Source organism: Atractosteus spatula, chromosome 13 (genome assembly GCF_055471065.1).
Source record: "Atractosteus spatula isolate fAtrSpa1 chromosome 13, fAtrSpa1.hap1, whole genome shotgun sequence".
Taxonomy (NCBI): Eukaryota; Metazoa; Chordata; class Actinopteri; order Semionotiformes; family Lepisosteidae; genus Atractosteus; species Atractosteus spatula.
This window is the reverse complement of record NC_142718.1, coordinates 4200325-4221675: the sequence shown is the minus strand read 5'-3', so window position 1 is coordinate 4221675 and position 21351 is coordinate 4200325. Positions and strand designations below refer to the sequence as shown.

Below are 21351 nucleotides of genomic sequence, written 5' to 3'. Positions count from 1 at the left end.
CATTTACCTTATTGTTGGAGAATCCGGGACTGTTGTTTGACTTCAGTCTTCTGGAGATGTCCTAGAACGGACTTCAAAGAGGTGCGAAAGAACACTTCAGGCACAATAAAAAAAAGTTTAATCCTCTGTTGTTTCCTACTGTATATTGGTGTATTAATACAATCAGAGGTTCAGAAATTGCAGTTCCATCGCTTATATTCTACCATTTCTTGTGATGACACCGATCTGGAGTTCTTGAACTGAGTAAGTAAAAAAAACATCAGTGGTGGAACAGACGTTCTCACGTGAGTTTGATTTCTTTAGCAGCCATTCAGGAATGACTAGTTCACCTGGGACCCAAATGTACAATAATTAGGTTGTATTTTACAGCCTATGAAGATTTACTTAATGGATAAAGCTGTAGGTCAGCTGATCCATAGTGCTTAGTATTCTTTTGCTTTCAGGCAGTGATTAGAAACAGGTTGTTTTCTTCACACATTTGAATGTGCTCAGGGACTCAGTAGCTTGGAATATTCCTCCAAGGCTTGATTCATCAAAAAGATTAGCTCTTGCCTTAAGCAAAGGTGAAAACCCTTTCAAAATCTTTTGAAATGTTATAATTTATATAATTTATAAGTATATATCTTTAAATTCTATTGAAATAGCTTCTAAGTGTTTCTTCATTACGATCCAGATAAGAGGCAGTATGCTTCTAACTGGAATTTCCATCTTTAAATGACCGGTGAGCTCTCAAAATAATGTAGCGATAAATGTTATCTTTACAACCAAAAACTTCATAGTACATAAAGAGATCTTGTTCTAAAACTCATCTATCAATGTGCATATAATTCTCTAAACAACCTCAGCAAAGTGGTCAGAAGTTCAGTGTCTGGAGTCAGTTATATTTAGCCTTGCACAAGGCATTTTACTTTGCAGTTCTTGAGATGAACATTGTAGTGTAATCATAAGATTTTTAAATTTCACCATGTGTGCTTTTTAAACACCTGATCAGTATGTAATATCCAGCAAGTTTCCTGTTGATGTGTTCATTTATTACCTACAATACAGCAGTTAGAGGTTAGTTTGCCTATTGCACTAATCTTTTCTACCCAAAGGTTTGTGTAACACGGGATAAGTAAGGTGTTGCTATTTGTGTGCTGCTTGACAGCAGGGCATGTTTTTTTCACATTATCTGTGCCCATGTTTGAAAAAGAATATTTTGACATTAGCCTGACTGACCTCGTTCCCACAGGTCAAGCCCTGAAATAGCACTGTGAAGCTGGCTGACCAGACCTAAGCAGTGCTGTTAATGATTTGACTTTTGTAATGCATTGAAAAGAGAAAAAATGAAACAAATCTGCCTGTTATTTTCAAAGGCTAGGTTTTGTTATGCTTCTGGTTTACTCATCTGTTTTCTGTATTGAATAAACGTTTTTAGGATTGTGCAGAAAACAAGCTTTATTATAACTCATGTTATGTTATAGGTGTCATGTTTAGAGGAGCATTAACGCAAGTGATTGGACATACTGCGTTATAGATCATAAGGTCAAATACCAGCGGACATCTCTGTTTGAGATGGTGGATAATTGTTCATTAGATGCCATGTACAGTAGTATTTTCGCCAACCTTACATTAAACTTCAAAACTAAACATGCAGTGTGACAGATCTTGCTCTTCTAGTAATGAGATGCGTGTCCGAGTAATGTTATTTAGAAAATGTAATAATATTTATCTATTTTTATCTTTTTCCAGGATTGTTAGTGCTGCTTCCTTGCAGTTCTTAGGTCCTGGTTTTGGTTCTAGATTGGGGAAGCTTTCATGTGGAGTTTGTATGGTCTTCCTGCATTTAGTGAGGTTTTCAGCTCCTCCAATAAAGACATGCTGGCTATTTTAATTGAAATCTCAAAAATTATTCCAGTGTGTCTATCCCGAGAAGGATATAGTGTCTCATCCAGGATCTAATCCTTTTCTGCACCCTTTATTTTGGACATAGGCATCAGGTTTCTAAGACTCTTGTCAAGATTAAGTGGTTGTTACAACGGATGGATGTTTAAGGATTTTTTTTTACGACAGGTGTATGATTTCAAACATGGAGCAAAAGTGGAGAAACAATGCCTTTCTATATTGCCCATTATATTCTATAATGTGTATTCTTTTGGAATAAAAAAGAATAACAAAGTATGTTTTTAAGAAGTATGTTTTTGAGAACCTGTCTGCTGTGGGGCATTTCACTAATACAAGAGACAGCATGATGCCTACATATTTTGCCAAACTAGCAGACGTTTATGTTTAAAAGTAAACACCAGGGAACTGTTTATAGTTCAAGTTTGAAACCTTATTATTCCTTGGATACGTTTGTTAAATAAAAGGGTCAGCATTTGTACACTGAGAATTTAAACACTAAACGTTGTACTGGTTTGTTTTTAAATAGCAGTTATTGCTGCTTTATTCTTCATGATATTTTTTAGCTACCATTTTACATCTGACATGTCTGAAATGGAAAAAATCTGAGTGAAATGGAGGACTTTTTGATTGGCAGGATACAATTGCTTGATTCAGAAACGTTCTGAATGTCATGTCTGAAGCTGAAATGTCTCTTCTGGATTTAGTGAATTTTATTAAGGTTTGCATGATCACAATTACTCCTTTTTTTAGTTGCAGCAGTGTAGCAAAGCTACTCTGAGTAGCATGAAACCACATAACCATCAGGTCACAGTCCCTAAATATAGCAGGGTTTGTAGTGACTCATTAGAATTCTAGTGCTAAGTCAGTAACAAGTGTCAAGGTAAGGCATATTTGAAGAACTCGGTTACTGTAGCTTCAGTGGTGACACAGTATAGACTGGGGTTATATTCCTGTCTATAGTAAGCATTGGTGTGGCTAAAAGCTGTTTCTGCTGTATCATAATTCAAAGCATATTGGCAACTAAGTCAAATTATATTCCCATTAGTCATTTCTTCAGCCATTTAAAGAAACCACCTGTGATGTGTCTTAGGGTTGAAGTGTTGGTACAGGAGATCAGTTACTAATATGTGGTTAAGTACAGCTAACTTTACTAGTAGCTAAATAAATGAGTTCTTATAATAAAATGCACATGCAATTAATATTGGAGAGCTTAAGATCATTCACATGTAAAAACATTTGCCTGCTTTCTGTGTGTAATTTTCTGTCCTTGTAATTTCCTTAGCTGCAAAAGGAACATGATACTAAAACTCCCTTGTTAACTTTCACGGAACATCTTTCTGCAACATGTTTCTAATATTTTATTTGGCTGCCTTTGAACTCAGTTGGAAGTTGTTGTAAGTACATCCTGGGTTATTTTCAGTTCAATTGTTTCATATCAGTTTCTAAAGAAAAAATGTTTTGTGTCTTTTCAAGACGGAAATGGAGTTTTAGTGAAATGGTAAGGGTGCCACCCATGTGAATTTAACAATAGTAGAGAGGCTCACATCTGAAGAAAGCTTAACAGTCCAAACGTTTCTTCCTTTTAATTTTCAGAGTGTTTCTTTTCCTCTACTTGCTTCTTTTGCTCGTAGCCAGTGCACGCTGATACAGCTCCCTGCTCGAGCTGCTAGGAGTTGATTAAATTTGCACGTCTATGTCCTTTGTATGTGTCCTAAATCAAAGAAGAAAGTTGAAGCAAAGGAAATGTGCCCTGCTTTTCTGTGTTCAACAAAGTACCAGGTGTGTGCCATTCGGGGCTTTTGTCGTAAGCCAGCATGGCATTGTGCCACAACTACCAGCGGATTGCTCAGTTACAACTTGTAAAGCAAGGCAAACGTAGCATCTGGCAACATTAGAAATCCAGATAGGGAAAAGGAGAGAAGGCCTCTCAATAGAGTGGGTGCCAGGGTGATTCTGCGGGAATCTATGCACAGGCTTGTACTTCCTTCTGTGCTGCAAGGCTGGGACACAAGCTGCAGAGCTTCAGTGTCAGGCGATGGGCAGTTCTCATAGACTCTCGTAATACAGGATAGTTCACACAGACACCTAATATGCCGCAGGTTGACTTCAACCTCCAGAGCCTAGCGATCAGCCATTTGAGTATCATCCTTCTGAGCACAAATTGCAGTAGTACAGGCAAAAAGAGTACTGTACATACCAGTGATCTTTAGGCTGTCGATCATATCACATAGATCAAGTGAAGGTTAACTCCATAAGCCAGTCAGGAGTCCCTTCTCCTTTTGTCTCTTTTGGGCTTGTGTAGTACAGCCCATTCTTCTGTTTATTTGGGAGAATCTGGTTCAAATTGTGGTACAAGCTGTGTTTTCACCAGGTGCCCTAATAACTCCATTGACCTTTAGGTAAGTGGTATGCTAACTCAGCCTCATTTGCAATGATGACTTGCAATGGCAACCCAGTTTTCTTAAATACAATAGGGCATTGTGCAGGAGCAATCTGAGAGAAATACCCCTGAGAGAGGTACAACAGTGGTTCCCATGGATGAGGGTTTTTTCTTTGAGAACATTATTGCCACTCGAAAAGATTTCGGACAGTAAAAGCTGTTTTCAGAAAGTCAAGACAGGTGACCTTTATAAACAGGTGCAAAGGAGGATTTCTGCTCCTCTCCATCTAAGACACGGGCGGGCTGGCTGGCCAGCTTTTTCCCACCCTGGAGGTTTGAGCTGGAGTTCCTCGCCAGCTCCCATAAAATCACCAACGCTGGCAGAGATCCAGGTGACGCGGTAATTTAAAGCAGGCTTGAGATACCGCTCGCTGGCGACGTACTGTAGGACAACATTTGTGTAAATGTTTCCTGGCTTGCTTCTGAAGTCTTTTCAAAATAACAAACTAGCAGATTGGGAAATCAGACTGGCACTTGGCTTTGTTTCTGAAGTGCCCTAGTACCGCTGGTACAGTACATAGAGAAACGCAGCGTGAACTCGACCGGCTGCAGTCCTGAGCTCCCAGCCGTCTCTGCCCTTTCGCCTCTTGCCTTCACTGTTGCCGTTTGTGTTATACTCCCGCTGACATCTGCTCTGTCCCACCCCCCTGACAGACTGTTCCTCTGCATGCCAGTGGCTGCAGTTCCCAATTTAGACGGAGGAGAGCTCCTGAAGTGAGCACTGTTGGAGTATGTTTAAAGACGGGCTGCTTGCATTTTGGGATTTCTGAAGTGTCGAGGATCAGCCAGGCCATTATGGATCCCCTCTCTCAGGTAGGGTATGAGGAACCCCCCAATCTGGGTTCAATGAGCAGCAGGATTGTCTGTATCCATAGCCTCTGCTGTTAGAGAGGAGGTCTAACAAAGACCAGGGGTCAGAATTCATCTCTTGCAAGCAGAGGTACTGAACAGAGAGTATTTGTTAAACCACTGACCGAGAAAGCTCAATCTTTTATTTGTATAATGGGGGGGGAAACAGGTTGCCATGTGAACGAGACGTTTCAAAGTCGAAATGTGGATGCGAAAGTTCAAGCTTGTAATTTTCCCCATGTCAGACTGTGTGATGTGTTTCAGATCTCTGAGCAATACTGTATCTCAAGGAGGTATTGCTGTTTCTATATTAATCTTGTAGGGTGTGAAACACATGTCAGTACTGATAACAGTAGCACAAAAGGACTCTATTTCAAACCACGGTAAGTTTCTGTCCATGCTTTTAGGAGCTCATGGTACTGTATTTACAATGCTGACACATTGAGGCAAATCAGCAAGTAGTTAAATGCAATGCATTTTGCAATCGAAGCAAAAATAAATGAATTGCAGACACATATTGCAACATTATACAAAAACAAGTTTAGTAGTTTATCTAGCTGAATACAGGAGCCCTGTAGTACTGACATGGCAGATCACAAAGGTAATTAAATGCGATGTCCAGGTATGTGCTCAACAAAATGAGATCACGGCAATCAAGAGCAAAAGCAACAGTCAGGATGAGCAGAGCAGGAAGCAGAATCTAGGGTCTGTTGTGGAGATTTGAGGAAGCACCGGAAAATGATGCAGTTCAGATGCTCACAGGCAACAGGCTTGGTCACACAGTAGACAAGGAGAAGGAGAAGTCAGGGGAGATAACAAAATGACTGGAAGGCATAGAAGCTGTGAAGCAATGGGGAGCAACAGGACAAGAGACAGAAGATCACCAAAGACAGTGAACGAGAACACAATCCTGCTACTCAAAGTTAAAAAAAAGCTAACATATTCAGGTATCCGTGCTGCTTTGTGGTGTTTCATCTCGTTCACAATGGGATGCTCTGTGCACTTTTTGGGAACTTGATGTACGAGGAACAACATCCCTTGAATATTACAGTTATTGTACTGAATCAATTATAACTCAATTAATTGAAGAATAGAATTAATTAATTGAAGTTTCCATTATCCCAGTTGCCGGTAGGGATTTAAAGGAGTTTTCCTGTTTATATTATTCTTTTGCTCACCAAATTCAAGCTCGTCCTGGTTGAAGACTAGGCAGCTGAGCAACTTCAGTCTTGGTAGATGTAGTAACACAGATAAACCATTTCATTTGTAACAATACCTGGCAACCTAGATCAATCAAGATGGTGACCTGACCCATGCTATATTTTTAAACCCTTCCACAATCCTCTTCTTGGAAGCTACTAGAATGACAGAATTTTCCAGTCAGGATACAGGAGTAATTGCTGGAGACCTGAATCTTAAACCAATTAGCAACTCCAGATTGTTTTTTTTTTATGAAAAGAGAGCTACAAGACCCCCGAATAAATTGACAGATTTGTCAAACTTAGTTCAGGTTAGTTTCAGTTTTCTTAGCCCAAGTAATTTTCAGTTGTTCAAATTATATTAATGACTAAACGAGCCAACAGATAGAAAGGGAGAATGAGTTTAATACTTGTACTGTAATTCTCCTGGCTGAGGAAATGACAGCACTGGTCAGAGATCAGTAGTCTGAAACAAATTTCTGATGGGAGGCACATTCTCTTGTGGTTGCCTGCATGATTTGTACCTATGTACTAGGGGGTTAGTATCAGTGAAATTACCTACTATCTCAAATATCCGATTAATTATAGAATAATCTGATGTCTCACTAATGAAACTCAAAGTCTCCTGTAGATCAGTTTTCTGTGGTGGTGACTTGAAAACGCACAGCAAGCTTGTTCAATACTGCCTCGTGTATTGATTAGGTCTGTATAAACAACAACATGCTGTAAGTACAGTTGACATAGAGCCTTGCATTGCACAAGAAAGTATTATCCTGCATGTCTAATAGTGGATACCATTTCATGCTATTCTATCAGGTTGAAATAAACAGCACATGCTGTTTTTGCCAGGACAACATATAGCCAGATAATCTCTGAGGGACTGTGGTTGCTCGATTGACGCATCTTGTAAATTAAGGCCTCTATAGAAAAATACTAGAACTGTTTCTAGCTTTTCAAATGTCGAGTGTAGAAGACAGAGATGGAACCATAGTATACCCATGTGATGTCTCTAAACTGATTTTCAGCTCTACACCTGGAGGGGAAGAACACCCACCCACAACCACAGGATATGAGTACTCTAGCTTCATTTTGATCTTCCCAGTTCAGAACCCCAGACTCTGAGGCGTGTTATTTGGTGTTACGTTCTAACACATTTCTGTTCTTTACTCCGAAGGTCCCCTTTGTTGATAATGGCCTTGTGATGAAAGATAAAATGGAAGGTAACTCTTGTACATTTCTTTTCCCTCGTGTGCTGATGTGCAGGCTCAAACCAAGTTCTGTTGTACGAGAACATTTTAATTCTGATGCTCACTTTCTAGATTTGACAGACCCACACTGCCTCGAACAATAGAATTTTGAATCATGGGATTTTGACTGACGTATGAGGTACTGCTCTTCTTTAACAATACACCCATTTCACAAAAGCAGTTGCTTTTTTATATCTTGAAATGATAACCGGATGAATGCTGATTGCATCAAAGCACACTTCTGTTTGAAATAATAATCAAAATGGAGAAGGGAGGTTTCCCTGTTTATTGTGTAGATACTGTAATTCCATTTGTCATTGTGACTATAAACGTGGGAAGTTTCTGTCTTAAACTGAGCAATGCACTGGCAATGATAGCAGTACAGCAGAGCCTGCTGGTGGCCCAATAGATATACAGTACAGAGGGACTACAATATGATTGCTTTTGTATCTGAAACGAAAAAATAATTTAAAAAGATTTAAAAATATTCTTGCACACATACAGTAACAAAGGCATTAAGAAGACAGCAGGATAACATTCATTTGTGAGTAATGCAGAATTTGGGGTATGCTACATTAATGCAGTGTCTATTGCATTGGCAGCATCAGGTGATCTTCATTAAGTCTTCATTAAGACTTTCTTGAAATTCTTATTACATTTATGGTCTAAAGTATATAAGAATACTAACTAAGCTAGGAGGTTCTCAGATGTTTCCTCAACACTGTAATCAAACTAAATGTAAACTAAATCTGAGGCTGAAACTTGTTGATTATTCTATTATGGTCCCAGCTTATTCTCCTTTTTACAATTTAGATCTTCAGGATTCACCATGCATGTGCAGGTAAACGTCTTCTCGGGTGGAGAATCAACAACCAGTTGCACATGTTTGATCTTATTTTTCTGCTTATAAAGAAAATGCTGTATGTTTTACTAGTGCTGCAGACATTGCACAACCTAACACAAAACAACTGCACTGCTCCAGAAGCTGAGTGAAAGCCGTAGGAATTTAATTTGTCATTTTCTCTTGCAGTGCTGGACCCGGATTTTGACGTCTATATGAAATTTATGATGAGTCACTGTTGTTATGATGCCATTCCAACTAGCTCCAAATTGGTAATATTTGACACTACCCTGCAGGCAAGTGTCTCTTATATAAAGCACCCTAGCTTATATCGGATCTGTGTTAAATCAAAACTATGGTCTGCTTATGCCTACTTAGGCCTACTATGGCCTACTTATGTTTAGAGTCTGAATACCTGTTAGTCATTTTCTGCATATGAGGGGCATCTTGTCCACCACTAAAAGTATTTTTAACAGAACTATAGGACCAAGAGTTTAATTTGCTTACAGTAATTATGAATGAGCACGTGACCAAAACACCAAAGGATGCATTTGTTCTGGCATTTCTGTAAATGTAATGCTTTTGTATGTACTACTTTGAAGTGCTTCAGCAAGAGGAAGATCTTTTAAATGATGAGTGACCTCATGTCGCCTATTCCGGTCAGGTGAAGAAGGCTTTCTTTGCTTTGGTGGCCAATGGGTTGAGGGCAGCTCCTCTTTGGGATAACAAGATTCAGCGTTTTGTAGGTAAGAGAACTATGATGTTTCTGTTCCCTGTTAGTATGCTGACATGCAACAGGTGCATGGATGATCATTTAATTATATGGTCCATTCATACGGAGGCTCACTAGGTATGGCATGTTCACTGTTGAATATATACTCTTTGATATGGCAGTCTTAATAATTTAACAGTGAAATGAATTGGCCTGGGTAAATTACTAGGACCCCTTCTGATCATCTGTATCATCCTCCATGTCTACGTGGCTCGTAGCCCAAGGAGAGCTGTGTAAATTTAGCAAACAATAAATTAAATAATATCTATAAAATAAATCAAAATGAAAAATGTAATCAAGCTATTATCGCTGAAACTCATCTGCTTATACAACAATGTACCGTATATATATATATGGGTACTACATACTAGGCACTGTGCTGCATTTATATTTTTACAGGAATGCTAACAATCACTGATTTCATCAATATTCTTCACAGATACTACAAATCGCCCATGGTGAGTCTTCAATTCACTTTACGTATGCAAATCATTCATGTTGAAGTGCTGTATGAATCTTCAGGACTGAGCCTTTGCACTTCACAGGCCAGGAAAGAAGCACACTTCTTTGATTCAAATATTTTCTTTCTGCGTTACAATTACTTTAAATTACTTTTCATTTTTAAGTATAAACACTACATTTAGAGATGGGCTGCGTTGACTCGTCACAGTGCTCATTTGAAGGATATGTGTTAATTAACGGGGGAAACCTGAGAATATGGCAATTTGGTTGTTGAAAAGGTGATAGAATTGAAATCCCTGTAATCAGTCTGCTGGGTCACATTGCTTTATTATTCATTGTTAATTTGGTGTGAAATTCCTAGAGAAACATTTTTTTAAGCATTAATGCTGTGTACTTCATCAATTTAAATAAGGCGTAGGAACTGATTTCTTTGTGAAGATTTTGTAATATACATACATATTGCAGTATGTATATTTGTTGTATTCTAATATTACTTGTGCTTTGCAGGTACAGATTTATGAACTGGAAGAACACAAAATTGAGACATGGAGAGGTGACTTTAGAAAATATTTTGATTATTATTATTATTATTTATTACTTATTTATTAAGATTTTCTCTTGTCATTCATGTCTGTCCTTTTTCCTTTCAGAGGTTTACTTACAATACTCCTTAAATTCCTTGATCAGCATTACGCCCTATTGCAGGTAAAGGATGAATTTCAGACAACCTCAAAATGTAGACAACATTTTAGATAACCACCTGTTTACATTGCAGTGCAAATTAATGAAGTCATAGCACTCAATGCCTAGCCATGCCTAGTCACTCAATTTTCTTTAAATTAAGACATTACGTTTTGAAAAACCCCTCTTCCCTCTGTTGCCCTTCATTTTCAGAAAGACTCTTGCTTCAAAGCTCTCTAAAGAGTCATTTGTGCAATACACTGAATCTAAACAGCATCACATCTAGTGATTTTCCTGAATATTCCCACTGGATTGGGATTATTATCCACCCTTGGAACCCATATTGGTTTTCCCTGTATAACCCTGCATTCTAGTTTCATGTATAATCATTCCCATTATGTAAAATTATTCCATTACAGAATAGTAAGGATACATAATACAACATCACACACTTGATGACAAGATTTTGCTTCCTTCACACATTTACAGACTTAAAACCTTTCGCCAAGAAGGCAGTCTCTTTCTACTTTCTCTTCTGCTTGGTGAACATGTGAAGCTTTGCATGCTCAGAGGATATTTTAAATAGTTACAACATGGGTGTAGTATTGGTGGGTTGTTAAAAAATGTCACATAAGCACTAAAGTAGAAACAAAAATGGTTCACAAGGTGAGGATATGGAATTGGATAAATGTGAACAACAGCACTCCTCCCTTTCCCAATCACAATCATCTCACCTGCACTTCTTCTCATTCCAGCTTGTTCGATGCTATATACTCTTTATTGAAAAACAAGATTCATCGATTGCCAGTGATTGATCCAGAGTCAGGGAATGTTCTCCACATCCTCACACACAAGCGCATCCTTAAGTTCCTACACATTTTCGTAAGTATAATGTATTATTCTCAGTGACGGTTTGTGTTCTGAGTGGTGTGCTGGATGCATTTTCTGTTCATTTCAAGTCATGTGCCCTGGTAAGGGTACTGGTGGAAGCCTTGTGATGGTGTGATGTGTCCTTTTTTGGTTGTGTGATGCTTTTGACGTACATTTCAATTTAATTAAGTCATGTGTCACTTGGTAAGAGCTCGGGGAATCAGATTACGGTCTGGGGAATGTGCATGAGAGGTTTTTGTTCCTCCAAAACACAAGAGACATCCTGTGGTGGAAAATGGATTGCATGAATAAAGTGGGAAAAGACCGATGACCCCCAGACTCAATGTTTTACCAGTAGTAGTTAAGTAATTTTATATCCAAGCTGCATCACAACCTAATGAGATGAGGTTCATGTGATTATCTTTTATCCCTCCCAGTGAAATGTGTTTTCTTTAAGTAATCATATGCTATTACTCCCATCAAGCTGAATTTTGGTTTCTTTGCAACATTAAGTCAACTGGCTCAAAGGAAACCTCTGCTTCGTAGTTTATCTGAAGGAGGATGTAAATTGTGTTGCGATAGCATGGTTTTAGATGAAAATGCTAAAACAGCATAAGGTTTTTATGTTTCCTTATCCTGTTCATTCCAGCACACTAACTGCTGGTTAAAAACCAAAACTCAGCAAAATGAAGCTTATCATTCAAGTGCCTAAAAAAAGGCCTGACCAAAGAGATGTAGCGGTATTACTCTGATTCACAAATATGTTAAATGAAGAGAACACTTCACGAAGAGAACAGTGTAAAACCTGAAGTGCAGAACTAAAAAGCTGTTGCTTTTCTAAAGGAGGGGAAATAGCCCAGCAAAACATATGTTAAGACTGAACTGCAGGCTCAATTTGTTTATGGAAAAACTTTTTTGGAAAGCAAAAACTAAACTTACCTGGAAATGAGGTGCTTCCATTGAACATGCTAAAGTTCATTGAACACTGATAATGACCTGCCATTCTTCTTTATCATCTGATACAGATTTTGGCTTGAAGAACATACACACAACATAAGGTCCTGAGATATCTTGCATTACCAGACAGGAAAAGGTTACAAATAAATTCCAATTAACAGGGCCATCGTGATAATTTTAGGAGACTGTTTCTTCTGAATTTGCATGACGGCACTCAAAAACAATTCTGATATTGTGAATAGGTCAATAATAGCTAAATATAATTTCTCGGTTCTTCTTCAGGGATCAATGATTCCTAAGCCTCGTTTTCTACAAAAGACCATTAAGGAGGTGGCAATTGGGACATTTAAGAAAATTGCGACTGTACATGAGAACGCTACAGTTTATCAAGCGCTGTCAATCTTTGTAGAGAGACGAGTCTCAGCTCTCCCGGTTGTGAATGATGAAGGTACAGTATGTTTCAATGCTCCATGCTGCAACAGAACCACAGAATCCTCACTTCTAACTTGCTTCATATTGGCATATGTGCCTCAGTGAAATTCTACTTTTAAAATAAAAAAAACAACCGAAATGGACCTTTAAATTTGATATCTGAAGCTGAATCCTAATCTCGCCGCCTTCTGCTTTTCTACATACATAAAGTATATCTTGCCTTCTGGACTTTCCTTTGTGTGTTTCTCTCATACTCATCCTAGCCCCCATCTTCACCCTTGCAGCAGCTCCCTGGCTCATTCCTCATAAAAGTGAGGGGGGTTCGGTCAGCGTCATCCTTACCATCAGGCTTATTGCTAGGAGAATTACATCAAATAACCTCTAATACATCTGTCTCCATATTGCCTTCATTAGAATTTAATCAAACTACTATGGGAAACAACTGAGAGTTGGTTCCCATAGTCACCTTTGACATGAAGTTTAAATTTTTAAGTGGTTGTTTTTCATGTCGGAAAACATGTCACTCCTTGCTCCAATCAAACTTGAATTAGACAATCACACAGCTAGGCAGTTAATAATGTTAATAAGCCAATAAGATAAAACTCAAAACACTGAACACTGTTAAATGTTAAGGATCTAAAACGTTATCAAAAATGCACAAAGAAAAAATGCAAAAAGAATTATACTGATTGCATAAAAATATCTTCACCACTATTCTTGACAGGTGTGATGGTGTCGAGTTGAACGCAATTTTCATTACGACCATTTTGTCTTATCTGAGCGGTATCATTTACTTACTTTGTCCCAAATTCCATAATGCTTGAAACTCAATATCTGAGAAAACTTTCAGAGACAAATGCATTTACTCTGTAGTTAAATTAAACCACTTTGAGTTTTTGGGACTGGATGCTTATTTGTGAGAGCTGGTTGTTTGTCTTCTAAGATGTCTACAGCATGGACTTGTTTATTTGAGTTCTACGATCACTCCACATATGAGTGATAGCCTACATTAAGGTGGCAAAGTGTCAGTACTGTAGCATGTTCATTCTTAACTTGGACTTTTTGATTTCTAATATAGAGCACTGCATTGGTTATGACTACAAGGTTATTTTTATTTTCTGGCAGTGGTATCTGAGTGCCAAAAATAGGTGGTCGACACAAGATACAAGAATTATGTCTGTCCACCTTGCAAACCACAAACTGTCATGGCCAGAACTGCACTCCTGCAACATTGAGTACAGAAGATCAGATTACACATATTTTTTATTGAAGTCTTGATTACTGTCCAATTACGACTTATTTGAGTGGCGTGCTGTTTTGAGCTCATTCTATTATAATCCTGTAGCTGTTGCTGCACATATCACATCTTGCACTGTATTTACTGTCTGTACTGCTATTCTGTAAAGTGTGGCCTGTCCTTAGGTGATGAGTCTGATTGATAGTCTTTTGTGTTTCTTTTCAGGGAAAGTTGTGGGACTCTACTCCCGGTTCGATGTGATTGTAAGTAGTGTATTGCAATGAAAACCCTTCAGTAAATGACGGTCTTTTTCCAACCGTATTGTACAAAGCTTAGTTATACATTGCATTAAACTCGATATTGTGCTTGTGGCTAGAACTGTTGTTCTGGGAGAGCAGCATAGTGTTGAGGTTAAGCCCATAGGAAAGGTTACAGATGAGAGTAGCTAATAGCTAATTGTTCTAAGGATCTCATTGAGCCATTTCTTGAATGGGACCAGCTTGAATAACATTGGCTGGATTGCTTGTTCCAAAATTCCTCTGGGTTAAGAAGCCCTGATCTGTTCAGTTTTAAATACCCTTCCATGCAGTTTCCACCTGTGCTCTCCTGTTAGTGTTTCTGTATGTTCAGTAGGATAGTACTCTGGACCAGACTGTTGATGGTTCAGATTCAGATTGAGTGCTGCTGACACTATACCCTTGAGCAATGGGCTTTATTCACACTGCTCCAGTAAATCCCCAGCTGTTTAAATGAGTACTTTCCAGGTCGGCACTGTTAAAGCTAATTTATTCTCAATTTTTCCTCATCTTTGGGTGACTGTGAGCTTCCAGGAGATACCTGTGCTCCCATTTTTCTAAAGGCTAACTCTGTGCCAGTGTGTGGTTATAAATGGCTTGCATTCAATACATGCTTTTATCCAAAGAACATAATTAACAAGTTACACACTTGTTCATTGGTAGTATGGTTTTTGTGTATTAAGTATTTTGCGTAGATATTTGCACTGCAAGCTATCTAATCCCTTTTGCTGAGCCTATATAAAACCACCCTCTGTTCCTTTGTCAAAATACTCAAAATAACACTTAGGCTCACATGTACACAGGGGAGAGTTCTATGAGACAGTGCAAGTGGTGATTGTACTTGTATTATATGACAAATCTGGTTTTGAAACCCAATGAGAATATGGCCTTAGCTACGGTGGGGTGTTAGTATGATGTGTCAAGGATTAATGACTTTTTCGAAACCGTTTACTAATGAGCTGAGTGTCTCACTGAGTAGAGAGTTTCTGTACACAGACTTAGATTGATCCTCGGCCTGACTATCTGATGGTAGAGAAGAGCAAATTAAAACATGGAAACCTAACAAGGATGTTTTGTTTATCGTGTTAATTTAGCAGCTAGGTGAATCACTTAGCTGCTTATCACTAGAAATTTCCAGAAACTCTGGAATGACTAAACGTGAAATATAGACAAGAACTGAGGAATGCAAACGAGCTGAGAAAGCAGCAAAGAAAGAAAAGCTCTAGCAGATGAAGGGATCACTAGGAAGAAATGGTATCTTCAATTTTGAACTTAGAAGTAGCAGGCTATGGATTTGAACAAAGCTCTTCACCCTATGATTTTTATTTTGGATGTTATTTAAAAATATATATTCCTTTTCCAGAATCTAGCTGCTCTGAAGACCTACAACAACCTAGACATGAGGGTGAAGGAGGCTCTGCAGGCTCGCTCACACTGCTTTGAAGGCGTGCTCAAATGCTACCCATACGAGACCCTGGAAACTATCATCGATCGCATTGCCAAAGCTGAGGTAGGCGTTTCGACAGGGTCTTAAACAGTTTCCCCAATCCGCACCTCTTCCTTCACTTGCATGAGCCTGAAGAGCAAGGAAATAATGAATAAGGTGTTGTGGCCATCAAATAATAATTCTGTTGAACTGAGTTGGTGTAATGTATGGACCTTATGATTCCCAGAGGTGTATTCAGGAGACCCTAACTTTATAGAAACGTTCCCTATGTTGTAACTTAAATTCTACAAATATACGTTTTTCTTACTGGTTTACATGTTTCAGAAACAGACCAGTGCAGTACAACAGCTGTTGTTGTTTCTTCCCCTGAAAGACTCCCTACACAATTATAACGCAAGTTCTCGATTAAACACCCTCAGACGCGCCTAATCCTTGTTCGTTACTCCTTGGCAATGGTTCGGGGGGGGCAGGTTCACCGCCTGGTTCTCGTGGATGATGACGACGTGGTCAGAGGGATCGTCTCTCTCTCCGACCTGCTCCAGGCCCTGGTTCTGAGTCCCGCAGGTATAGACGCCCTTTTCTCTTAACTCCTTGGGGTTGTCCATCCAACTTCATCTTACAACATTTGCCATTGAAGGTAGGCAATGCCGTGCCTGAAACGGCCCATTGTTTCTGCATTAAGAAGCTGCTGCTGTTCCCTCCTGAGCACCCTAAAGTATGGCAGACAGCCTTAGTGGTCTGTGGCAGTCAAATCTTGCTCGCACTCTCCAGTTCATGGCACTGCAGCTTCTTTCAGAGCTGATAATGGCTACCACTTTTGCAAATGCACTTTTCTTGCAGCTGTGCCCTCTTCCTCTGAAAGCCAGAGCTCTCTGAAGTTTTATTTGCCTGCTTTTCTCTCAAAGTGTGTACCGTAAGCTCTGGCATATCAGAGCTCTCCTAAGTCAAACTTCTTTGCTAATGGCTCTTAAAAGGCATTTAGCTGGGTCTTGAAGTGTAGTGTCGGCGTTAAAGCTAGGTTTCCACATTCCTTGCATCAGTAGACTTTTTTTAGAATTAGCTGTGAAGCTTGAATTGAAGGACACAGGTGGATGAGGAGCTATGAGGAAGCAGATTTCATACCGAGAACAGGATGTAAAAATACTTCCTGCAAAGGTTAGTAGGAGTATAGAACAAGCTCCCAGACATGATACTGAAGCCAGAACCTTCTGGCTTCTTTTCAGAAACTGCTGGATAAAATTCTTGTATCAATTAGCTCTGAAATACTAAACGAGCTAGACGAGTCAAATAGCCACCTCTCATTTGTAACCATGCTTGCGTTCCTTGCTAGGATAGGTGCTCCAGTTTCCTGCTGTGTTTACTCCTGTTGCAAAGCAATTTGTTAAAAATATAGCTGTGAAAACACTCTCCATTTTACAAGCATTATTGGAGCTTATCAAAAGAAGGAGAGAGTGGAGAGTTCAATTGAAATGAATATATCAAGCATCAACACTAAAAAACCCTGACAATTTTTTGTTAATTGGATTGGATTGGTTTTAGTTCTTCAATAATGTTGCACAGACTGACAGTTGTTAATGTAACTTCTGTTCTCTTTTGTAAGTCCTGTCTATTATGTATCCATTTCCAATTTGTCTGTATTACACATTCTTTGTCTTTGTGAATAGCTTCTGTGCGTACGGTAACGTATGGCACTATATAGCTCCAAAGTCCATTTTGCCTGCCTGTTCTGTCAGTTTCCATGGAGTTTGTTTAGCTATGCCACTTCATGATGGTAGAGGCGCTATTTAATGTAGAGAGTTATGGTGTCATGATCATGTTTTCTGTGAAGAATTCAGTTTAGAGCAGCACCGAAAACTGCACATTATTCACTGGGCCAACAGTCATTCTTATTGCTTAACTCTCTTCTCAGAGATCGCTTGTTGCACATCCAGCTGCAGCCGCTGAAGTCTGGGAAGGATTAAGACGAAGAAAGATTTTTTTGCTTTTCAAAATGGACTTGTTGAAGTTTCTGATGGAGGGCTTGTTCGTGGAGTACTAAGGACAGGTTTGAGAGTTAGTCTCACATGCTTTGGCTCAAAGGCGAATGGCTCATTGGAACTTTTGGACTGATGCAGTTTTTAACTCTGATGCAGTTTTTTTTTTTAACTTCATACATCTGTACATAGAATTTTGTATTGAATGTTGGGCTTAGAATATAGACAGCTATAACTCCATGAAGAAAAGGGACAAAATAAATCACTTTACATAAATAAATCTTGATTGTCTGTTGACTTACAGATAGAAATGTGTCATAAAGACTTGGGAAGGATGGAGAAGTTTGTCAATGTTTTGTGGCAGATCAGGAAGTTTACCAAATGGCTGCCTTATAATGTTACCAACTTTTAGTTTAGCAGCTTCAGCTATTTTTGAATAGAATTGGAATTTGTATGTATTCTCTAGAACTTTTAAAGGAAAAATAATAATTCTGAAATTCAGTAATTTATACAGTACTTTGGTAGCTGGAGTGTGGTGGAATATATACAGTACTGTATATGCCTCACATCAGTCAGACATTTTGAATTTAATTGATGTTTTATAGCCTTGACTCTCTTAGCTTTTGCTGTAATGTTTTCTGGTATAAATATTGTAAACTTTTCATACTCTGTAATGTGTGTGCTTAGTTATGGGTCTCGGCCCACTCGACAACATTATCTTGTTAAATAACTCTCCCCAGAGACACCAATGTTTTCTTCTTATTGTTTCCTTTCAGCTGACCTCTAGATTGGCTTTCAGGAACTGTTGGAAGTTTGTGAAAAAAATATGAATTGACATTAATAATTGAAAAATGATCATTTTGCATTGAATATTGGGTTTAGAATATAGACAGCCTTTTGGACTGATGCACATCATACCACCACCAAAGTGACCAAAGTGGGATTGTAGAGCGCTATCAATTTACTAACTGTACTGTACGCATGTGTGTGTCACCTCCATTTTGTGCTCGGTGCTGTGTCCTGTGCACTTTATATCAGTAAAAACTCAATGATGTCATACAATGTCCTTTCGGCCGCAGTCTTAAATATCAAGGGCTTCATCAGTGCGTACCTTGCAAGCTAAGGGTGTAGATTTACAAATTTTTAAGTACAGTACCTCTGATCTCTCACTGTGCTTGGTTGCTGCAGGGATAATTTTTTAGATTGAATGATATTGTTGTCTACGTGATTTCTGTGAATTATAGTCTTGTTGTGGTGTTCAATATTTTTGGTCTGGAAATTCGATCACAGAGCTGCGAAGAAAAAAAATATATTTATTGTATAGCGCCACCTACACATGAGACGTGAATTTAAACCAACATGCCTTTTAAGTTTCTTTTCCTTTATTAAACATTATCACATGAACTAGATTGTTAGTGACCACTACTAGTCTGATATTGACTTCTCTTTGGTGTGCCTCAATAGACGTTTTACCTGTCCGTTAGATACACAGTAGTTGTTGAGCTCGGGATTTGCCTAAACTAAAGCATAAACTAGTTTATGCTAAATCCTATTATTACAACAACAGCAACAACAATAATAATAATCGCCTCACATGAGACAGACATTCTGAATTTTATTGATGTTCTTTAACATCTGCACTTTCGCAACATAATCGTTCACTTTTTCTGGTATTAATACGGTACCATCGTCTTATTTACGCTTTAGGAGGACGAATCACGAGTGTGGACAGAAATATGCAGCCCCAGATAATCTTTCTGCGTTTCTTATTATCTAATCTAAAAAGAAATATTGGAAACCTCGGAAGTCAAGTCATTCATTTTCTGTTCTTTTTCTTTAAAAAGAAAGTTACAAAATTTAGGTGGCTCTTCTAAGAACCCTTCCAAGTAGAGAGGTTTTAAAGTCTAGTTTTTCACCGCGAGGTGGCACCATAGGATCAGTAATTTCTGTTTAAGATTAAAGCGGTTGTCCGCGACTGCTTTGTTCTTTTATCTTCTTTTTTATCCACTTGTTGTTCTCCCGAAAAGAAAGACTCAAACATTTCTGGTGTGCCACTAAAAAACAAGTAAACCAGCTTTACAGAGACCGAAATTTTCCGTTTTATAAGCCCTATTACAGATCGAAGCACTCTGTAGCGAAAACCTTGTTTCCAGTCCTTTTACCCTAAATAAATGTGGATACAGCTACCCACGGCTGTGTCTCAAACTTATACACCAGTTTCTTTTTCCCTTCCTTCGCGTGTGAAGTGGACAACGTGCCTTTAAGCATCACATCTTTATGTTCATTCACACAGCTGCTCTTCGTTTGCAGTGTAGTACTCACAAGAGGCACAGGGCACAACAGGGTACATAAGAGGAACCAGAACAGAATGGGGGAGGACATGAAATACAACATTAACCCACATTACCTGCGTGTTGACCTCCATGGAGTGGAGCTCTGGGGTCAGTTTCCTGTGCCATCTGTGCGGGGTTTGTATGTTCACCCCATATTCACGTGGGTTTCCTCTGGGTGCTCCAGTTTCCTCCCACAGTCCAGAGACACACTGGTAGGTTAATTGGCTTCTGGGAAAACTGGCCCTGGTGTGAGTGTGTGTGTTTGTATCTGTTTGTGCCCTGCAATGGACTCGCATCCTGTCCAAGGTGTACCCTGCTTTGTGACCATTGCTTGCCTGGATAGGCTCCAACTCCCCTGCAGTCCTGTACTGTTCTCTTTTATCCTTTCCTCTCTGCCTTTAGCTCTGCGGCGTCTTCCCCTATCACCCTAGCTAAGTCTGACCTCTCCTCTCACATAAAGCACCCCTTTTTCTTCAAACTTTTGTTTGTTATCCCAGCGGGAAAGGAACTTGCTGTCTTATGGCCCTGCAGCTGTCCCAAGCCCTGTTCTCAGCATGTACAACTTCCTGACAGAGGTTTTCCTTAATAAATAAAATTAAAACAAACAAACAAGATATGAGAGTCTAGTCCAGATCCTCGTATAGGAAAACAGCGCACAGGGTTCAGACCACAAAAAATTCTACGGCCCTGCCATTTTATATACATTTTAGGCTCTGCATTTTGCGCACAGTCTTCCACAGCATGTCTGTCAGATTCTCATCTTGCAAGAAAATCTTGTTGCACAAATTGCATGAGGACAGACATCGTGATAGGACAAGGCCATAGGAAGGGCCACACCTTAGGTCCTAAGATGTGATCAATGTAATGCTGTGCAGACAAGTTGACATCAACCACAACAAGGGGACGTCTGTAGCAACTCCTACCCAAGTCATCACACCTGGACCTTCCATATAAACAGGCTTGCTGAGCTCCACAACTAACACATCATCATCCATATCTGTGTCACACTCGCTGACGTCCATCAGGGTGGTCTTCACAAAACTCAGTCCTGCCTCTAATAAGTGGACCATATTGGTTCATTTCTGTGCTTTTCGTCTTGCTTTTCACCAGGGCTTATGCACCAAAGTCCCCTGAGTGTATCATGATCAGCCATGAATAGTCAATAAAATTGACGACGCAGACTGTTGGCATAGACATTTAATCTCTATCCAAAAATCCATGTACTTCATCTTCTACAAAACACATTTTGTTTGATGCTCTGTATAAGTGGTTTGAGCCTCCATTACTCATTTCTTTAGAAACCTGTATCAGAGTAGAGTAGACTATTGTGTGCAATTTCCACAGAGACAAACAGCAAAGATAGAGAGTAGGAAATATATTATACATGGATCTTTAATATGATAAAGATCTACATGAGGGTGTTCACCTGTT

The 21351-nt window shown here is 39.1% G+C and overlaps 1 protein-coding gene across 1 annotated transcript; it reads left to right on the top strand.

The window, feature by feature from the left end:
• The first annotated feature begins 5039 nt into the window (after positions 1-5039).
• On the top strand, positions 5040-18469 carry LOC148821681 (5'-AMP-activated protein kinase subunit gamma-1-like). The gene is made up of 13 exons (XM_088930553.1): positions 5040-5137; positions 7547-7592; positions 8650-8756; positions 9125-9206; positions 9632-9690; positions 10202-10247; positions 10345-10399; positions 11131-11257; positions 12485-12650; positions 14097-14134; positions 15531-15677; positions 16085-16251; positions 17524-18469. Exons 1-12 carry the CDS (start codon positions 5120-5122, stop codon positions 16199-16201), a joined length of 1008 nt encoding a protein of 335 aa, XP_088786679.1. The 5' UTR covers positions 5040-5119; the 3' UTR covers positions 16202-16251; positions 17524-18469.
• Positions 18470-21351: the final 2882 nt, after the last annotated feature.